Source organism: Clarias gariepinus, chromosome 4 (assembly GCF_024256425.1).
Source record: "Clarias gariepinus isolate MV-2021 ecotype Netherlands chromosome 4, CGAR_prim_01v2, whole genome shotgun sequence".
Classification (NCBI taxonomy): Eukaryota; Metazoa; Chordata; class Actinopteri; order Siluriformes; family Clariidae; genus Clarias; species Clarias gariepinus.
Genome location: NC_071103.1, coordinates 5,694,865 through 5,711,997, shown reverse-complemented (window position 1 = coordinate 5,711,997; position 17,133 = coordinate 5,694,865). Strand labels below are relative to the sequence as shown.

At 37.1% G+C, this 17,133-nt stretch overlaps 2 protein-coding genes across 3 annotated transcripts; both read right to left on the bottom strand.

Annotated features, from left to right (window-relative positions):
• Window positions 1-12,582: 12,582 nt before the first annotated feature.
• Window positions 12,583-14,733, bottom strand: LOC128520386 (C-C chemokine receptor type 5-like). The gene is made up of 2 exons (XM_053494605.1): window positions 14,386-14,733; window positions 12,583-13,816 (listed from the first exon to the last, which is right to left on the bottom strand). The coding sequence occupies exons 1-2, from the start codon at window positions 14,480-14,482 to the stop codon at window positions 12,768-12,770; spliced, it is 1,146 nt and encodes a 381-aa protein (XP_053350580.1). The 5' UTR covers window positions 14,483-14,733; the 3' UTR covers window positions 12,583-12,767.
• A 221-nt stretch (window positions 14,734-14,954) lies between these two features.
• On the bottom strand, window positions 14,955-16,947 carry LOC128520779 (C-C chemokine receptor type 5-like). Of its 2 annotated transcripts, none has more exons than XM_053495169.1 (2): window positions 16,822-16,947; window positions 14,955-16,369 (listed from the first exon to the last, which is right to left on the bottom strand). In XM_053495169.1, exons 1-2 carry the CDS (start codon window positions 16,865-16,867, stop codon window positions 15,324-15,326), a joined length of 1,092 nt encoding a protein of 363 aa, XP_053351144.1. In that variant the 5' UTR covers window positions 16,868-16,947; the 3' UTR covers window positions 14,955-15,323. The 2 variants fall into 2 exon arrangements, with proteins under 2 accessions (XP_053351144.1, XP_053351145.1); XM_053495170.1 differs by lacking the exon at window positions 16,822-16,947 and having other exon boundaries at window positions 14,955-16,210; window positions 16,305-16,697.
• Between the last annotated feature and the right edge of the window lie 186 nt (window positions 16,948-17,133).

The window sequence follows — 17,133 nt, the reverse complement described above, 5'->3', positions numbered from 1 at the left end:
GGAAAGCAATTCCGCTCCCTGGAGGCCAACACAGAGAGACTGAGAAGGAACTTCTTCCCGCAGGCGATAAGGTCTCTCAATCACACTATCACACAGGAATAATAACAGCTTTTTAAACTCCCAACATTGACTGGACAATTATGGACACATTCATACACACTTGCACTAGATATTTATATTTTCATTTCTGGACCATTGCACAAGACACTTTAATAAGTCACTTTTTATGCATATTTGCACAACCATTGTCAATTTCAAATTTTATATATATATATATATATATATATATATATATATATATATATATATAATGTGTGTGTTAATTCTGATCTCTCGTGTTTCACAATGAATAAATGTTGCAGTTGTGACATTTCAACATACTGATGACTCAGGAAGTCATGACAGTAGTTACTTTAAAACTCTGGGGACCACCACCTCAGCTGGTGAGCCGTGTTACACATAGTTGTGAAATCGTAATGGTATGACTAACGATATATGAAACATCTGTTCAATTCTATGTGAATGTGTAGGGGAAATCGGTCTGTTTATACTGGAAGCACCAACTATTACAGGTATAAACCAACAGTACAAAAATTTGGCTTCTTACATTGTTTAAGTAATTACTGAAATTGGGCAATAAAGTAAAGAAATACCTATGCAGTATGGAACTGCTGCTTCTTGCAAAGGTGTGAATGATGGTTGAGAGGTGTGAGCCAGCTTTGTGCCATTCCTTTTTGTGCTTTGCCTATGAGATTAAGCATTGTGTAGTGTCTGTTAAGGTTGATAAAACTTAAATTCATTTCTTAAAAAAACCTGAAAAGAGGTTAGTAGTTTGTGCTTAACCGGACCACTGGATTCTCTGGAGAAGATTTACAATAGATGTGCAGACCATTTCTTCATTTTGGGATCACCATGAATATGTACTGCAGAGCTGCCTATTAGTTTGCTTTTTGAGGATTAACATGTACCGTTTTCCAGACCTGCTGTCTTTTTTTTCTCATCCATTCATCAACAGATTTGATGGAGTTTTGACTGAGATTCAGTGGTTCTCTGGGTGGCTGAAAAGTGTTGGTTGGTATTTAAAAACACTGTAAAAGGGTATGAGCTAGTGAGAAAATTCTATGGGTAGTCCATCAAGGTCACACTTCAGTTATTCTCTTGTATTCTTATGTATTCCCTTAAGAATTCTCCAATTTTTTTAATGGGTGTTGGATGGATGGATGGATGGATGAATAGTGTTGGGACAAACAGGGCTCCCAAAGACAATCATCAATTGATCACATCCTGGAGTCCCTCTCCCAGCCTGCATGTCACCAACTTTGATAATCTTATCTGATCCGCAAACATAAAGGCGCATCTGTGAAATGTCAAAAGGCATAGGACAGGAAGTTTGCTGGGGTGGGAGCCATGCTAAGACCAGATGCTTCGAAGTAAACCCAAAAATAAGGGTGTAAATCAGTAACCAGCCAACCAACGCCTCACCGAAGGGCTTTCCCGAAAGACGTCATCTCTACAACAGCGCACCAACCAATCAGCAACGCATGATTCCCTTCGCTGGAGGCGAACCACCGGATAAGAATGAAACTTAATTCAAGTAAACAAAAAAACTGCATACCTTGCTGAAATTGGCGCTCAACCAAAAGATTAAACCCAAGGCTCTGCTCGTGTTACTTTTTTTAGTCTAGTAAACAGTACTAAAATAAGTTCCTTAATTTTTACCTTCCAAACTGTTTGCATGAATGTGTGTGCGTGCGTGTGTTTAAGTAGCGTAGTTTCATCTGTTGTAGATTAGTTCAATAAAATTTTTGTTTCTTTATAAAGAACTGTTGTCTTGGTGATGGATTTTGAAGTCTAAACATTTGCCCAGATCTTAAGTTACCTTGCTTATAATTGCTAAATACTAAATTTTGTGTTATCATTGTTGGTCACGTGATGAGCAGAACTGGTAAGATACACTAATCTGTGCTGAATGCTGGATGGGTAGTCGATAAATTTTGATTCAGTTAAATAAATTAACCCGAATCGTTAAAGATTTGATACACCTCTGGCCCAGAGCTAAGCACTGCATATTAATGGTAAAGAATGTGACAGTCATTTGTTGTCATTATTATGTAAACTCTACAATAGAAATATAAGAAAGAAAGATAGATAGATAGATAGATAGATAGATAGATAGATAGATAGATAGATAGATAGATAGATAGAAAAAAAGACAACAAAAAGTGTCCTCATGTTAGTCCTCAAAGAGCAAACTAATCTAAATCTTCTCCTGGGAATTCAGTGGTCCAGTTAAGCACAAACTACTCACCTCTTTCCAGATTTTTTTAAGAAATAAGTTTTATCCACCTTAACAAACACAATGCTTAATCTCATAGGCAAAGCACAAAAAGGAATGGCACAAAGCTGGCTCACACCTCTCAACCATCATTCACACCTTTGCAAGAAGCAGCAGTTCCATACTGCATAGGTATTTCTTTACTTTATTGCATAATTTTGGTAATTACTTAAACAATGTAAGAAGCCAAATGTTTGCACTGTTGGCTTATACCTGTAATTTTTGGTGCTTCCAGTATAAACAGACCGATTTCCCCTACACATTCACATAGAATTGAACAGATGTTTCATATATCATTACTCATACCATTACGATTTCACAACCATGTGTGGCTCCCCACCAGCTGAGGTAGTGGTCCCCAGAGTTTTAAAGTAACCACTGTCATGACTTCCTGAGTCATCAGTATTATAAACACATCTGCGACATTTATTCATTGTGAAACACTGACGAACATTTCCAAACATTATTATTGTGTAATCCCCACAAACTTTGCTTTTGTTTAACATCCATGTTACTGGTCCTGCAGTATGTCTGATTGCTTGTGAACTAATGGACGTAACAAACTACTACTGACATACTGAAAAAAGCAAGAGTCTAGTAAGCAACGCTAAGGATTTGCTATATTTATATCTCTTGCAATATAGTGACATGCTATAAAATTTATTTTTTCTTAATGAATAGTGAAGCTTGAAGCTAAAACTGCAACTGGAATTTTAAGGATTAAGGCCGTGTTAGATAACAATAATTCTCACACAAAATATTGACACAGTTGACAAATATTCGGACACAGTTCTGACATATTCACTTAGGGTGCATTTATTTTGTTGCTAATTATTTAGACAATTAAGTCTGTATATTAAGTTATTGTTAGAGGACAGTAAATGTGTACTGCTATACAAGCTGCAAATTGCCTACTCTAAAGTATATCTAAGTTTAATTTCTATAGTATTGTCCTTTGGGAACATATAATAAAGTGGTTGCTGAAATGTGAGGGAAGTCCCAGTTTGACTTGAACGCCTCATATGTGTGTGCATGGTTCAAGTCAAATAGGGACTTCCCCTCACATTTCAGAAACCACTTTACTATATGTTCCCAAAGGACAATACTATAGACATTAAACTTAGATATACTTTGGAGTAGGCAATTTGCAGCTTGTATAGCAGTACACATTTACTAGGACTAAGTGTTTCCTTAATATATATATATATATATATATATATATATATATATATATATATTTATTTATTTATTTATTATTATATCTTAAGATTTTGAGATGAGAACAGATGTACAGTATAGTGGATGTAGACTTAAGCAGTGAGCACATGTCATTAGCAGGGGCAGCTCTCATGTCACAATAAAGTACAGTCCCAGAGAAACTAAAACTTGTGCAATGGTGTTAAGTTTGGGGTAATGTGTAAAAGAACTGGGTACATTATAGTTCGCAACATCTGTATGTGATCTGATTCACATTTATCACCAATCACTAAAATTTATGAGCTAAGGTCATGCACGCTGTAGGTTTAATCAAGGGAAATGAACTGGTGGTAATCACCTCAAAGTCAAATTTAGGTCCTGCAAATTTCGTACAGTATCCCCTTCTACCTGAGGCTATTGCTAAAATAATTCCAGTGTTTAATTCTTTATTGAAAGCTATTGTCATAGTACACACCAGCACCTCCTTATTGTATAGCAGATCATAAAGTTTTGAAGCAAGCCATATCAAAGCTACAATTCGTATAAACAAAAGTCAAATATTTAGGACAAATTGTTTTAAAGCAAGATAAAACCTTTGATTTAAGTAGTAATCCAAAATAGTTAAAGTTTAAAAACAGAAAATAAATATATCATTGTTGCAGAAAAGTTATTCTCATCTACAGTATGTAATCCTCAAGACCTTAATGAGCTATATAGATCATGGTAAGTGTCTAATGGCCCACAGTGTACTTAGTTGAACTCCCGAAGCAAAAACAATATTTCACTGAACTATAAACTACAGTGGAACCTTGAATTGCAAGCATACTTTGATCTGGAAAGTTGCTTGTGTATCAAAACAATTGTATATCAAAGAGAATTTCTCTCATAAGAAATAATTAAAACTCAGATGATTCGTTCCAAACACAACCCAAAAATATTCACATACAAATAAAACATAATATAAAGTGAAAAATAAAACAAATTACCTGCACTTTACCTTTGAAAAGAATCGTGGCTGTAATGATTGAGACCAGCGAGAGGAGAGGAGGAATGTGTGTGGGGGGGGCCCACACACATACACGCACACACATAAGTTAACTGAAATAGACTCTCACTCAACATAGCGCGCGCACACAGGAAGGGGGGGTGGGGGTCTGCTGTGTAGGATGACCTTTCTCTCCCTTACACACATTATTTTACCCAAAAGAGACTCACCATCACACAAGTGTTATTCGGTAAGCTTGTGAGTAAGAGAAAGTGTTTTTTTTTTTTTGTTTTTTTACTTTATTGCCTAATCATGGTGATTAATTTAATAATACAAGAAGCCAAATCTTTGTACTGTTGTCTTATACCTGTACTTTTTGGTGCTTCCAGTACAAACAGACCGATTTCCCCTACACATTCATATAGAATTGAACAGATTTTTCGTATGTCATAAGTCATACCATTACTATTTCACAACTGTGTGTAACATGGTTCCCCATCAGCTGAGGTAGTGGTCCCCAGAGTTTTAAAGTAACCACTGTCATGACTTCCTCAGTCATCAGTATATGAATACTGCCAAACACTGATGAACATTTGACATTATGACTGGGTAAGGCCCACAAACCTTTGCTATTGTTTAACATCCATGTTAGAGTTTCTATATTTGATTTCTTGTGAACTAAGGAACTTAAAAAACTACTACTGACATACTGAAGAAGGCAAGAGTCTAGTATGCAATGCTAAGGATTTGTTATATTGATTTCTTGCAATACATGCAACTGGAATCGCTTTTTTTATGAGCTTAATCAATACACCACACAGTGCTGACCCTGGTTTTTATACTCACTCAGGACATTCTGGACATTCGTTTACACTACTGCACAACTACACTTCGTGGTTATTAGTTAAATCACTCTATCACAAGCCACTTTAAATAAATCACTTTAAGCATATTTGCACTGCACAAGACACTTTAAATATGTGGATTGCACAACCCTGGACATTACCATTTTTTTATTACTATTTATTCTAACTTCATTCCACACAAAAATGACATAAATCTATACATACTTTGTACAGCTGTTCTTATTGTTCTATATTTCTTAAAATATTCTGTAAATATTTTCTATATTGTGTATTTTTGTTGTACAGTTATTTTATTTTAACTTTAATTTTATATTTTATTTTATTCTTTCTTACCTAAATTTACCTTTTATTTCATTTTTCATATTTATTTCCTATTTATAATCTTTTATTTTAAGGTCACGAGCAGTTGTCTGAGCATTTCACTGCATATTTTACTGTGTATGACTGTGTATGTGACAAATAAAATTTGAATTTTGAATTTGAACTTGCTTATTTCCTAGAGAATAGTGAACTTTGAAGCTAAAGGGGACTTAATTTTTGTGGGTGAAGGCAGCTTAAATTTTTTTAAAGAGCAGCATCATTGGGCAGAGGGCCAATGTTACAATATTACTGTGTCAAAGGGGTGTAAATATTACAATTTGTGCTGTCACCCAAACAATGGTGTTATGTTCCCAATATACCTACATGCCAAATAGCAATGGGGCCGGATACTTAACAAAGCACCTCATCATACAGTGTTTCTGCATGTTTTCTACCAAAAAAGTCCCATCCGACTGTCAATTTCTGAAAGACACACATGAAACTAACACAAATATAAAGCTTATACTCATATATTTTAATTTGGCACAATGTTGCCACTTGGAGATTTGGCTTTTTGCAAAAGTGTAGCATTAACCTTTCAGGAATTATAGCCATTTTCATACACACACCCCTTTTGTACTGCTTTTGTGGCCCAATCCCTCCTCAATTCAATTGAATTTTATTTGTAAAGCACTTTTAACAATTGTCATTGACGCAAAGCAGTAAAAAAAAATTATGGAAGTATGTTTGAAATGAGTATGAATCAAAATGATTAGATAGTCCCAAATAGGCAAACCGAGGGAGACGGTGTTAAGGAAAAACTCCCTGAAATGGCAATAGGAAGATATCTTGAGAGGAACCAAACTCAACAGGGAACCCATCCTCATTTGGATGACTACGGATAGCAGGGATTGATCTGCAGTCATACTGTGGGTCAGGAGGCTGAAAGCTAATTATAACAGTTAATGTCTTTAAGCTATTAGGTGTCCAGTTCGTTATTAGGCGCTCAGGTAGAATGTAGATAACTCCAGTCCTAAACTATCTAGCCACCGCAGTCACAAGTCCTCAGAGAACAGGTCTGAGGCCAGGACTGTCTTCATGGTAAAGTGGAACCGTCCCCAGTCACCACACACACCCCAAACAGGGCATCCATACGATGAGATCTCCAACCAGGGCGAGTAACACAGGTCCAGAGAGCAGAGGGGGCCTGATCACTGAAGTTAATTAACATCCAGTCTTTTATGTCCTTCATTATCTGGTTTTGCTGAGACGTATAACTGTGTGTCATCAGCTTAACAATGGAAACTAATACCTTGCTTACGAATTAGGTTGCCTAGAGGAAGCACGTAAAAAGAAAAAAGCAGTGGGCCTAAAACTGAACTCTGTGGAACACCAAACTCCACTTGAGAACATGCAAAATAGTAATTATTTAATCTACAAACTGATAACAATCAGTCAAATAGGATCTGAATAAGGGGAAGTTTCCTTAATTCCTACTACATTTTCCAATTTGTAAAGGAGAATACTTTTTATCAAAGGTATAACGGAATGATCAATGGTGTAAAAAGCTGCACTGAGTTTGAGCACAAGCATAGTAATGTGACCCTGATCAGAGGTCAACAGGAGGTAATTTATTAATGTAACAAGTGCTGCCTCTGTGCTGTGATGAGGCCTAAATCTTGACTGATACAGTTTGTGTATGCTATTTCCATGTACATAGCTGCTGTTCTACTATCTTTTCCAGAATCTTCGAGATAAAAAAGAGGTTTAATATCAGCCTGTAATTTGACAGCTAACAGAAGTTGAGGTCAGGTTTTTTTTAATTAGTGGTTTAATAACTGCAAATTTTTTTAGGGGTTCTATTATTGCTGGTACTATCTGCTTGAGAAAATGTGTCTTATTTGTAGTATAGGATCTAATACTAAGAATTTATTAAGAATTATTTTTGTTAGTTTCTATAGGAGGAGGAGGATGCAAGTTTCCTTTTAACTAGAGCTACATTATTAAAGGTATAACGGAATGTTGACTCTAAATATTCAGGCGCCTGACTGAGTTCTATGGGGTCAGATGCCAATCAAATCAAAGTTGATAACTCTGGAAGATTACTGATAGAGCTCTGTGTGTTAGTTGATATGAATGTACTGTACGTTTAATGCGGTAGCGCGGCGCTGTGCGTACATTGTTAATATGACACACTTCAATTGAGACAAGACAGGGATCTGAGATAACTTAAGACTGTGGAATTGTGATTACATTCCTTATACTTAAACCGAAGGATAATATTAAATCTAAATTATGACCTGCTTAGCACTGTCGCCTTGCACCTCTAGGGTATGGATTAGATTCCCAGCCAGGCTCGATTTCCGTCTCTGTGTGCATGGAGTTTGCATGTTCTCCACGTGCTTGGTGGGTTTCCTCCGCATACTCTAGTTTCCTCCCACAGTCCAAAGACATTATAAGGCTAATTGGCATTCCCAAATTGTGTGTGCCCTGCGATGGATTGGTACTATGTCCAGGGTGTACCCTGCCTTGTGCCCTAAGACTCCTGGGAAGGGCTCCAGGCCCACCATGAATAGAAGATAAAGTGGTATAGATGATGAATAGGTAAAGAGTGTGACCTGCTTTACGAATGGGTCCTACTACACACTGATTTACTTCTACTGAGTCCAGTATGAAAAAAATCCTGTTATCAGAGGGGCTTCTGCATTCTCAAAAGGAATATTCCAATTTCAGACAATTAATGCTTTGTCTGCAAAAGAACTGTAGAGAAATTCAGTGTATGTAAATGATAATTAGATTATTAGATAAATACTTTACTATTATTACTAATTGCTATTATTTGGTAAATATTCCTCCTTACTGGGAATGGCTTGTTACTACTTTTAAGGGAATCTGCCCATGGTTGTCTCAAGTTTTTTCCTAGGTTTTTCATATTTGGCCTGTAATTTCATGGGATTTGTATTATGGGCACACACTCGCGACATTCTCTGTGCCTGTGTGAGCGAAAGGACAGCTGCAGGGAGTGGCCCAACCCATGTTTCCTTAAATCACACACACACACGGTTAATTTATGGTTTTAATTTATTACTTTTTATTAGCAAGTTACCTAATTAGTTGGCTTAGCTAGATTTGTTAATGTAGGTTGTTCATTTTTATTATATGTAACAGCTTGATCCTGGAGAATGTTGTTTCATTTCAATGTGACTATGTTGTGTATGACTAAAATCACAATAAAAGCCTACTTGACCTGAACTGACTTTACACACACACACACACACTGGTTTCACAAGTAGTACTCAGGCACATATTTTTATAAGATGAGTAAAATAGAAATGAGCCTATTGTACAATTTCCTCAGGAATTGTCTTACTCTAGTTTCTTCATATTTTACTTAGAAAAAGCCAGACTGTATTTTGAACAAAGTTTTATAGAACAGTTCTCCAGGGACTTTTTGGCTCTCATTTTCTGTCCAGTCCCTGCACCTGACCAGTTTCAGGGGAATGTTTTTGGTGTGTTAAACCACACAGTGACCTATGAATCATTAAAGCATGAAACCATTTAACTTATGGCATGAATCAGTAAGAAACAGGTAGAGATGATAACAGATTATCAGTCTTGTGATTAGTATACTGTTGATACTGAAATGAGGTTGTGGCTGAAGTTGTTACATAGGCAACCAACTGGTAAATTGTATCTTTGTTTCCATTTGTTTCATATAAAGTCATGTTTAAAGGTTCGTACACCCTCTTTTAATGCTTTGTTTTTTTGTGTGTAAAACCTCATGAAAATCATCTCATCATTTAATATTTAATATTTAATATTTGAAAAATTAACAAACAAACAAACAAAAAAAAAAAACAGGCAAGCAATTATAAGTACCTGTTTACTGCTTCCACGTGATTAAGGAGGCAGCCAGGCACTGCTAATGATCAGCTCTTGATGAATTAATCTTCAGCTGGTGGACAGGAAAATAAATGGTCTAGGAGTCTTGTAAAGGAGTTTGTAAGGAATGTTCTGGAGGTGAAAAGAGTATCTCACAGATTGATGAGACTGAAGCTGGAAATTGATGGTGTGATGTATTGTGTTGTTAGTGGTTATGCCACACAGGTAGTATGTAAGTTAGAAGAGAAGCAGAAATTCTGGAGTGAGTTAGATGAAGTGATGCTGGGCATCCCCAGGGGTGAGAAAGTGGTGATTGGTAAAGATTTTAATGAAGATCTTGGGGAAGGGAACAAAAATGATGAGAATGTGATGGGCAGGTTTGGTCTTCAGGACAGGAACTTAGAAGGACTGATGGTGGTGGACTTTGCAAATAGGAAGGAAATGGCAGTAGTGATTACTTTCTTTCAGAAAAGGCAGGAACATAGGGTGACATATAAGTGCGGTGGCAGGAGCACTCAGGTGGACTACATCTTGTGTCGACGTTGTCATCTGAAGGAGATCAGTAACTGCAAAATATTGTTAGGGGAGAGTGTAGCCAGACAACACAGGATGGTGGTGTTTAAAATAACCCTGGTGGTGAGGAAGGTGAAGTGGACAAAGGCAGAGCAGAGGACAAAGTTTGGAAGTTGAAATAGGAAGAATGTTGTGCAGTTTTCAGGGAGGTGTTGAGACAGGCTATGGGTGGTCAGGAGGTGCTTCCAGTTGATTGGACAACTACAGCTAAGGTGCTCAGGGAGACAGGTAGGAGGATATTTGGTGTATCATCAGGAAAGGGAAAAGTGGACAAGAAGACTTGGTGGTGCAACGAGAAAACACTGAGAGGACTGAAGAGAGTAGCATATTGGAACAGGTGGAGAAAAGTGTCGGGTGTGTTGTGTAATAAAAGAATATCGGTGAGAATGAAAGGAAAGGTGTACAAGACAGCGATGCTCTACTAGCAATAAGACTAGCGATGCTCTACGGCTTAGAGACAATTGCACTGAAGAAAAGACAAGAGGCAGAGTTGGAGGTAGCAGAGATGAAGATGTTGAGGTTCTCTCTGGGAGTGATAAGGATGGATGGAATCAAGAATGAGTTCATCAGAGGGACATCCCATGTTAGATGTTTAAGAGATAAAGTAAAAGAGGCCAGATTGAGGTGGTTTGGCATGTTTAGAGGAGATACTTTGAGCAAATTGGTAGAAGGATGCTGATGTTGGAACTCCCAGGCAGGAGGTCTAAAGGAAGACCAAAGAGGAGATTTATGGAATGCATGGAGAGAAGACATAAAGTTAGTTGGGGTGATAGAAGAGGAAGCAGAGGATAGGGTTAGATGGAGGCAGATGATTAGCTGTGGCGACCCCTGAAAGGGAACAGCCGAAAGACAAAGAAGAAGAGGATGGTTCCATTGACCGCTGCTGATAATTCTGCTGCCTATAAAAAAAATAAAAAAAAAACACATGAACGATGGCATGATCTAAATGGTGGTTTAACTTAACAGATTATGAATGTAAACTTCAAAAATGTTAATTTTTTTTATTGGCATACCTAATCTAGATTACAAAAGTTGGTAAAGAGCTAGCATCTGTGCTTCTTACCTGTGCCTTACTAGCAACTTTATTTACTGTTACAGATTGAAAAAAAAAGTTATTTTCTTGCCACTTACCTCAAGTGAAAACGTGACCACTGACCCCTGATGTCGTGGGGAGTCGCCGTCTTTTATCTCATTGGTTGCAAGCGCAGAGAGTAGTACAGAACTGCTTGTTTTTTGGTGACTGTATAGTAAAATTAAGGCCATCTGCTTTTTAGATAAAAACTCACTAGAGCACTGAGAAGAGACTGCACAGTGGCATAGAAATCCCCCCACTAACTAACTAATTTGTGTAATTGCAGCACAACACAAACACACCAGCACACATGTATAAACACGTAACATGCTATAAGCTCTGTATAGACTTCACACAGAAGCATAAATCAGCCTGCCCAAACAGATATGCGTGGTAGCTGCTTCCTGTTGTGGTCCTACCCAAAGTCTATCTACCTGAGATGTTTTATAAGCTGGGAAACTAAACCACATATACAGTATCGATAGTTGCATTTTGTTGTAGATTGACTTGATTTATTGAAACCCAGTTTGTGATGTTTGGTTGGAAATATTTGCTTCTCTTTCATGTTTGGAATGTTTAGCGAAAGTTTGAGAGTTAATGAAAAGTTTTGTGAACTTTTTGAAAAAAACCTCTAAAGAGATAGGTTCAAGCACTTGAGAACATTTTTATTTATTATTTAGGAAATAAACATACTGTATTACTGTTATAGTCAGCAAAATCAGCGTGTAATAAACAGAATGGTGTTGCTTATGCATTGGTTAAGTTGGTTATTTTTTTAATCCAAAGACTAACTAAAACAAAATACTTTGAAATATTTAAGATTTTCTTGGTGTTCCATCTGGTACGGCAGCTCGGACTTATCTTCCTATCAGTAGCTCAATGATTTAACCAAGGAGCCAGCACATGACAAAATAATTTCTAAAATCAGTGAAATATCATTCTGTAATTTTGCATGTGGTAAGCCAGATCTCTGTGGTATCAAATTTTAAATTCTATGTGTGTCTTTGTATTGCCCATTGTGTAAACCGTTTAGAGTTTGTGGTGTTGTGTTAAGTGCAAATGGCTTCTCTACCATGTTTCATGTTGTGCGTACTTTCACATCGACACTTCTGAAACTTCTTGAAAGGGCAAACTTCCTAAAAGTCTTGTGAGAATGCATGAAGTATAAGCAAAGTAAAGAAAACAGATTCTTGGATAAATAAGTGAATAATACAATAATGGCATTGTGGAAATGCTTAAAATTTATTTACATTTTAAACAATAACTCAAATAATGTTCAATCAAGACATTACATTTGATATAATTGCTGATGCAGTCCATGTAGAATTAGTTTAAAAATTGAGCAAAAAAAAAAAAACGAGCTGTGCATAACTATCCTTAAAATATAGTAAACCATTTTAAAGTACCACACAGAAAAAAAGAGAAACCAAATAAAAGCACTGACATACTTTTAGAAAAATCAAAAGCGCTGCACCAGTAATGTTCTGCTTTACTGAGCAAACCTGCAACATTTTGATTTCCTCTGATAAGCCCCCTGTTTCCAGCAGCATTCTGTGGCTAGGCAATCTTTGTAGTGGATATCTCTGATGAGCGAGAATACATAGAGCTCCTCCTCTCTGAGAACTCACTGACGATGATTGTGCAGCGACCAAAGCAAACAGGAAACCACTCTTTCAGAGATTTGAGGACCAAATTCCTGAATTTCTGCCCCACAAAGGCATAGATTATGGGGTTGAGGCAGCAGTGACTGAACGCTATGGTTTCCACCCATTGCATAGCCATGCTCAGATCCTTTTCCCACTCACAGCTTTGCATGTAACCCAAGTGATGCAGGAACTTCAGGAAGATGACGATGTTGTAGGGCGTCCAGAAGAGGAAGAAAACAATAATCAAGACCAGGATGAGCCTAACAGCTTTGTGTTTCTTCTGAGACTTCATGACCATTAAGATGGGAATGATACGTGAGTAGCAGAACATCATTACTGAGAGAGGAATAACTAAGCCAAGGATGTTCAGCTTAATGTATGAGAAAGGCAACCAAGCTGTTCCTTGTGGATATTCCACCTTGCAATGTGATACATTCGAATTATGCTTCACATGGGAGAAAATTATGTTTGGTAGAGAGGCTCCCAAGCTCAGTGTCCACATAAACAAACCCAGTGCTATTCCAGCCTTGACAGACCGGTGCTTGGAGAAGAGTGAAGTATGGGCGTGGACGATGACAGCATAGCGGTCTGCAGTCATGAGAATCATGAAGAAGATACTTCCATAGAATCCCAGCATGTAGAGTGCTGTCATTGCATGGCACATGAAGTTTCCAAAGATCCAATCAGATTTGGCAGAGAAGTGAGCCCAGAAAGGCAATGAGAAAAGGAAGAGGAGGTCTGAAAGAGCCAGGTTAAAGAGGGACACATCTGTCACACTTAACCTTTTGTGGTACTTGACCAGGACACACAGAACCAAGCTGTTGCCAATGAATCCTACAATGAAGACGATGCTGTACAGGGTAGGTAGGAAGACTCGGCTAAACTCCTTTACATTGTTGTTGTTGCAGGCCTGGTAGTCATTATCTTCTGTGAGTAAACTATAGTAATCGTCAAATTCATCTGTTTAAGAAAGAAAAAACCTTTTTTATTATGCGATAGAATATGCATAAGAGCAGAAATCATGTTGCTCTGTTCAAATGGCATTTAACTTTGGTTAATAATTCTGTGGAAAATTTAGTAATGTGCTATAGTGTCCTCTAATATAATATTATCAACTGTTCTGGTAATCTACTCTAGACCAGCGAGATCACAACTCTGTGGAATCTGACCACCTACTTCCCAACACTTGATGCAAGTGACCAATTTGTACAGTTGCATCAGGTATGGTTGTAGTCTAAAAAAAAAAAAAGAGCTCCATCATAAGCTAAGATCCTCACAATGTACATAAGAAATCCAAAAATCCAAAACAGGTTAGTTTTTATTTGAAAAGTGTTTATTTTAAAACGAACCCACATTAAGATTAGAGAAAAAAATCGCCTGCTTATAAAATTCAAGAAATCAAATGAATTTCCACATAATCAATGAACCATAAAAAGTAATATGAAATATTACTAGAAATAATTATCTTCTATTTATTGCTAGGTTTAACAATTACGTGAATGGGATATGGTAACATATACTGTACTTACTGTTATTGTTGGAGGTTGTCATGTTTGAGTTTGTCATGTTGTTGGAGTTTGTCATGTTGTTGGAGTTTGTCATGTTGTTGAGGTATGTCATAGCCATGTCTCACTAGTTCAAAAGCTGCTCAACAAGTAAAGCTATGTGCTTTAGACCTCAATCTGATAACAGACTGAGCTGCAATTTCCTGAGGCGGATCTTCTTTCTTATTGATGAAATATTGAATATATGTTAAGCAGTCTCACCTAATATAATCACATCCATTTAAAAAATAAGCAGGATGTATTTTTTGAGAATTTTGTTTAATTGGACTTTACAGCATTACAGTATTGGATGTAAAATGCACACACACACACACACACACACACACACATGCACGCACACACACACATGCGCGCACACACACAAACACTGTAGTTCAAAAGTTTGAGATTGTTACAAGGAACTTTTACTGTGCCAAGCTTGATTTAAGAAACTACTATTTTTTTAGTTGATACATGTTTAATTAAATACGTATACATTGTTGTCAAACACTTTTATTTAAGTAAAAAAAAAACAATAAAAATAAATGACAAGGTCCAGACAGTGTTATTTGTGACCTTTTTCAACTAATGCTTTTTACAGCCTCAAATAGTGAATCTTTTTGTTATTTTAGTTATTATTGATAAATGTACAGTCGCATTAAGATTTTTTTTACCATTCAGCTGCAAATCCAAAAATGTACAAATGCTTTGCATAATCCAAAACAAAAATGCAGAACAATTATAGTTAAAAATGTAAAGACTAAAATAAATCACCTGAAACAAATGGGGGGAAAAACAAGCTAATGTAAATATCCTTAATGACATCTTTTTAGAAAATTAAAAGAACTGAAGCAGTAATGTTGTCCTTTATTGCTCAAATGTACAGTTTTTTATTTCCTCTGTTAAGAACTTTGTTCTTGTGGCTAAACAAAGTTTGTAGAGGATATCTCTGATGAGCGAGAGTGCACAGAGCTCCTCCTCTCTGAGAACTCACTAATGATAACTGTGCAGCGACCAAAGCAAAGGGGAAACCACTCTTTCAGAATCTTGAGGACCAAATTTCTGAATTTCTGCCCCACGAATGCATAGATTATGGGGTTGAGGCAGCAATGACTGAACGCTAAGGTTTCCACCCACTGCATAGCCATGCTCAGGTCATTTTCCCACTCACAGCTATGCATGTAGCCAAAGTGCTGCAGGAACTTCAGGAAGATGACAATGTTGTAGGGCGTCCAGAAGAGGAAGAAAACAATGATCAAATTTAGGATAAGCCTAACAGCTTTGTGTTTCTTCTGAGACTTCATGGTCATTAAGACGGGGATTATACGTGAGTAGCAGAACATCATGACTGAGAGGGGTATGATCAAACCAAGGATGTTTAACTCGATGTACGAGAATTGCCTCCATGATGTCTCTGGGGGATACACCACCTTGCATTTCAATGCATTTGAATCTTTTATTACTTTGGAAAAAAATAAGTTTGGTAGAGAGGCTCCCAAGCTAAGTGTCCACATAAACAAACTCAGGGCTGTGCCAGTTCTGGCAGACCGGTGTTTGGAAAAGAGAGAGGTATGGGCGTGAACGATGACAGCATAGCGGTCTGCGGTCATGAGAATCATGAAGAAGATACTTCCATAGAATCCCAGCATGTAGAGTGTTGTCACAGCATGGCACATGAAGCTTCCAAAGATCCACTCAGATTTGGCAGAGGAGTGCGCCCAGAAAAGCAATGAGAAAAGGAAGAGGAGGTCTGAAAGGGCCAGGTTGAAGAGGGACACATCTGTCACATTTGACCTTTTGTGGTACTTGACTAGAACACACAGAACCAAGCTGTTGCCAATGAATCCTACAATTATGACGATACTGTAGAGAGTAGGAATGAAGACCTGGCTGAATGACCTTACATTCCTGTTGGTGCATGGTGGGATGCCATCAGATGGGATGTTATAATACGAGGAGAAGTCATTGGCTGTTTAAAACAAAAAACATTGCCTTTGTTATGATGCATTGTAAAATATTTTATTCTTATAAGTGCATCAAGGCTTCAGTTGTCAAAATTGTGCTGCTTTGGTGAAACTGAAAAGGAAATTCCTTAGATTCAGTAATGTCCTCTTTGGGTAACTAGAGAACTCAGGTGACATGGTAATCTACTTTAAACCGGGGGTGGAGTACCTTTTTACAGAGTGAATTTATGCATAAAAAGTTTTAAAGAAAATGAAATCTTAAACAGGTTAGCTTTTATTTAAGATGATTTTGAAATCACAGTTCAGTTAGAGAAAAAAGTGTCTGGTAGAGCGTTCAAGAAACCAGATTCAGTTCCACATAATCAAGAAATGTTAGAAACAGTTTATTAATTACAGTAATGCCCTGCCAGCTTTAACGGTTATGCAAATAGAATAAGGAAACTTATAGTGCACTTACTTGCATTATCTGAGTTTGTCGTATTGTTGAAGTTTGTCATAGCCATCTCTTAGTAGTTCGAAATCTCACTACCAAATAGTGTGCTACTGTATGTGCATTAGACTTCTATCTGATAACAGACTGAGCTACAATTTCCTGAGTTTGCTTTTTTTTCTATTGACGAAATATCTTACCACATCCCCTTAAAAATAAAAAAAAAATGATCTTTGTTATTACAATATAAAGAGGATGGTCTTACATTTTAAGGTTTCTGTGATCCATCAGGAAACACAACTGCACATTCAGCAGTTTAAAAAGCTTGCGGTTGCCCAC

Excerpts from the sequence above, each read along its gene's own strand:
- LOC128520386 (XM_053494605.1), bottom strand. The coding sequence starts at position 14,482 with ATGGCTATGACATACCTCAACAACATGACAAACTCCAACAACATGACA. Across the intron at positions 13,817-14,385 it reads GACAACCTCCAACAATAACA|ATGAATTTGACGATTACTAT; the intron begins GTAAGTACAGTA and ends TTTCTTAAACAG.
- LOC128520779 (XM_053495169.1), bottom strand. The coding sequence starts at position 16,867 with ATGGCTATGACAAACTTCAACAATACGACAAACTCAGATAATGCAA. Across the intron at positions 16,370-16,821 it reads GACAAACTCAGATAATGCAA|CCAATGACTTCTCCTCGTAT; the intron begins GTAAGTGCACTA and ends TGTTTTAAACAG.